Raw genomic sequence first — 2909 nt, forward strand, 5'->3', positions numbered from 1 at the left:
ATTTATGAAGCAATCGCGAGGGTTACCATCAACATGGGTCGTCAAAACGAAGAGTAAGATTCCCCGCATTCTGCAATGGAAGCCTATGGCGTCTTCGAGAATCAACTTTGCGGAGGTTTATTCGTTCTTCAACGACGAATCTCGTCTTGTAAGTAATATGTATTACTTATTTTTTTAACTTTACTAAATTTAAGTTGGGTTTACTTACTTAAATTTTTCAATTAAATTTATGGCAGACGGACGTTTTACAAACTCTTGAGCCAAATTCAAAGGAGAGTAGCAGAAAATATTGGCTCTCTGTGAAGGATTACTTGCCAAGCATTCCAGACTGGGTTCATAAGGTCGGTATACTGTAAGTACAAAAATTTTTTTTATCGAAATTTTTGACTTTTCATTTAGTAATTTTAAATGATACTTTATACAGCACCAACCCTCAATCAACGCGATGCCGTCGGTTACAAGACAATCGGACGAGCATGACGATCATGACGACATACCAAACCCAATACCAGAGCAGCGTCATGACACTTTTGAGCAGCGTCATGACGCTTTTGAGCAGCGTCATGACACTTTTGAGGATGAGGTGGCTGTTGATGACCAGCAGCAAACAGACAACTCTGATGACGCACGGGATTCTGAGGTTATAAATAATATACGATATTTTTCACTTTGGTTATTATTTTTTTATTGTTATTCTAAAGTTTTATTTTTTTCTTTTGTATTAGTCGAGGACAAAGCAGTTTAATGATTACGTACGACGACGGCTGGATAAGATTGATCGTAACGTGTATGAAATAAAGTCAGAATTAAAAGATTTTAAAGAAACCGTTGTTGGCTTCATCGACACATTTTCTAAACGTCCAAATAAGGATTCTCCCACTGCACGCTCGTATGCGGTAAGCTAATTTATATTAAATAATTATGTTCGTTTAACTTTTAATTTGATAATTATTTAATATGTTCTTTTTGGCGATTGTACAGGCCCCGGATGACTATGGAGTGTATACTGACGTGGGCAATGAAAATTTGTCTACGCCCACGTCATTGGTTAGTTTCTACGGGGATGTTAGTGGGGAGAGCGTGCAGGTGTTCACAGAGGTGCCTCCGGGCGTTAGTAAGTTCGGCCGCGCGTACATACCGTCGTATGTTTATAACAGTCCTTACATGATTCCTCCGGTCAGGCGAGGACAGAACGTCCGGAGGTTACCTCGACCCCAAATCATGGAGCATGCGATTGACATGAGTACGAGTGTGGATGTAAATCCGCTGAGAGGATTGGAGGACTCTAGTTGGTTTGCTGAGTTTGATCGATGGTTCACTGGTGATATCAGAGTCCGCCGGAACGTCCAGCACCCGCGGTCATTCTTTCAAATAATTTTGGGGATAGCTTCGATGGGATGGCTAGGCGATGAGGTATTTATATTTTCCTCGTGGTGTATACTGTTGTGTATTTGTGTATAATTTTTTTTTAAATCGTAATATTTCTGTTTCTCTACAGCATATTCACGAGTATCTCTGCTTGATTAGCAGGAAACAACGGCAGTATCCAAATGCCTTACTCCAACGTGTCACACATACGGACACATTTTTTTGGGTAACGTGCCGACAAAACTTACAAATACTATTTAATTTCTTTAATTATTGCCTTTAAGTTTAATTAATTTATGCATTTCTTGGTTATCTATGTACTAGGTGTTCTTGAATCAGTTATGGAATAACGGGAATTGTGCAGTCGATTCAATGGTATTCGACGACCGCTTGAATAGTTATCTGTGTGGGCGACAGCACACAATGTCAAAATCAATGACGGATGTCGATATGGTATGTATTTTATTACATTTCACATGTTCTATAATGAAAATATTCGAGGAGTTGTTTTTTCTTTGTTGTATTTCAATTTCATATATAACGAACATGTTTTTAAATTTTTATATGCAGTTACTCATCCCTGTTAACTTGGACGGCGCGCATTGGGTACTAGCACGAGTTGACTTTCGGAAAAATAAAGTCTGGATTTATGACTCATTACTCACATTTCGCGACGACAAAAGGTACAAGTTAAAATTCAAGCCACTTGAAGTTATATTCCCTCGCTGGTTGGAATATGTTGGCTTCTACAATATACGACCTGAGTTGCGGAGTGAAGACCCGTGGAAAGTTATCGCAGTTAAGAGCGCGCCACAACAAGAGCCTGGAACTGGCGATTGCGGTGTTTTTGTATTGATGGTTACGATGTATTTAATGTTCGGGCTTAGGTTGGAGTTTAACGCTAGTCATGTCGAGTACTTTAGAAAGAAGATTGCGGTTGATATATTTAATGACGATATTATATTGTAGACCTATGTAGTAATTTCAATGTTGAAATTTACATTTTTTTTAATTTCCGCACTTAATTTTATATAATTTTAATGCCTCACATTTTGAACTTTAAAATAAAATAAAGTTTTATGAATAATAACAATTTTAACCAATGAAATACAAAAAACAATAACAGTTTTAACCAACGTAACACAAAAACAATAATAGTTTTAACCAACGAATAACACACAAAATACAACTAACTTCGAGTCGATGCAATAGGATTCTTACATCGCTTACGATTATGGCCAAGTTCATGACACCGGCCGCATCTTACAGTTCGCCGGTCAACGTCCTCGCCAGCCGAGGGTATTCTGCGCTCTTTACGACGTCCAGGTGGCGGTGCCTCAACTGGTGGGTATACCTGCAGCTCCTGAATTTCATCTGGAACTTCCCAATCAGCCACATCACCAACTGGCTCCACTGGTTGTGCATAAGCCATCGCCAACGATTCTGTAGTGTAAAAGTCCGAGCAAAGGTTAATAAAATCCACCCGGTGTGTTAGACACGCGGCAATTGCATGAGCACACACAAGCTGATCAAGCTGAAAC

General features: G+C 39.1%; 1 protein-coding gene across 1 annotated transcript in view; it reads left to right on the forward strand.

Annotated features, from left to right (window-relative positions):
- LOC112100280 overlaps window positions 1–2337 on the forward strand; it is a 13038-nt gene extending 10701 nt beyond the window's left edge. The window contains exons 2-9 of the mRNA XM_024189261.1: window positions 11–148; window positions 237–341; window positions 425–640; window positions 726–896; window positions 982–1413; window positions 1499–1594; window positions 1693–1821; window positions 1939–2337. Of these exons, the coding sequence (XP_024045029.1) occupies window positions 11–148; window positions 237–341; window positions 425–640; window positions 726–896; window positions 982–1413; window positions 1499–1594; window positions 1693–1821; window positions 1939–2337 (1686 nt within the window). The remainder of the gene's footprint in view (window positions 1–10; window positions 149–236; window positions 342–424; window positions 641–725; window positions 897–981; window positions 1414–1498; window positions 1595–1692; window positions 1822–1938) is intronic.
- The last annotated feature ends 572 nt before the right edge of the window (window positions 2338–2909 follow it).

Source organism: Citrus clementina, unplaced genomic scaffold, assembly GCF_000493195.1.
Source record: "Citrus clementina cultivar Clemenules unplaced genomic scaffold, Citrus_clementina_v1.0 scaffold_3, whole genome shotgun sequence".
NCBI lineage: Eukaryota > Viridiplantae > Streptophyta > Magnoliopsida > Sapindales > Rutaceae > Citrus > Citrus x clementina.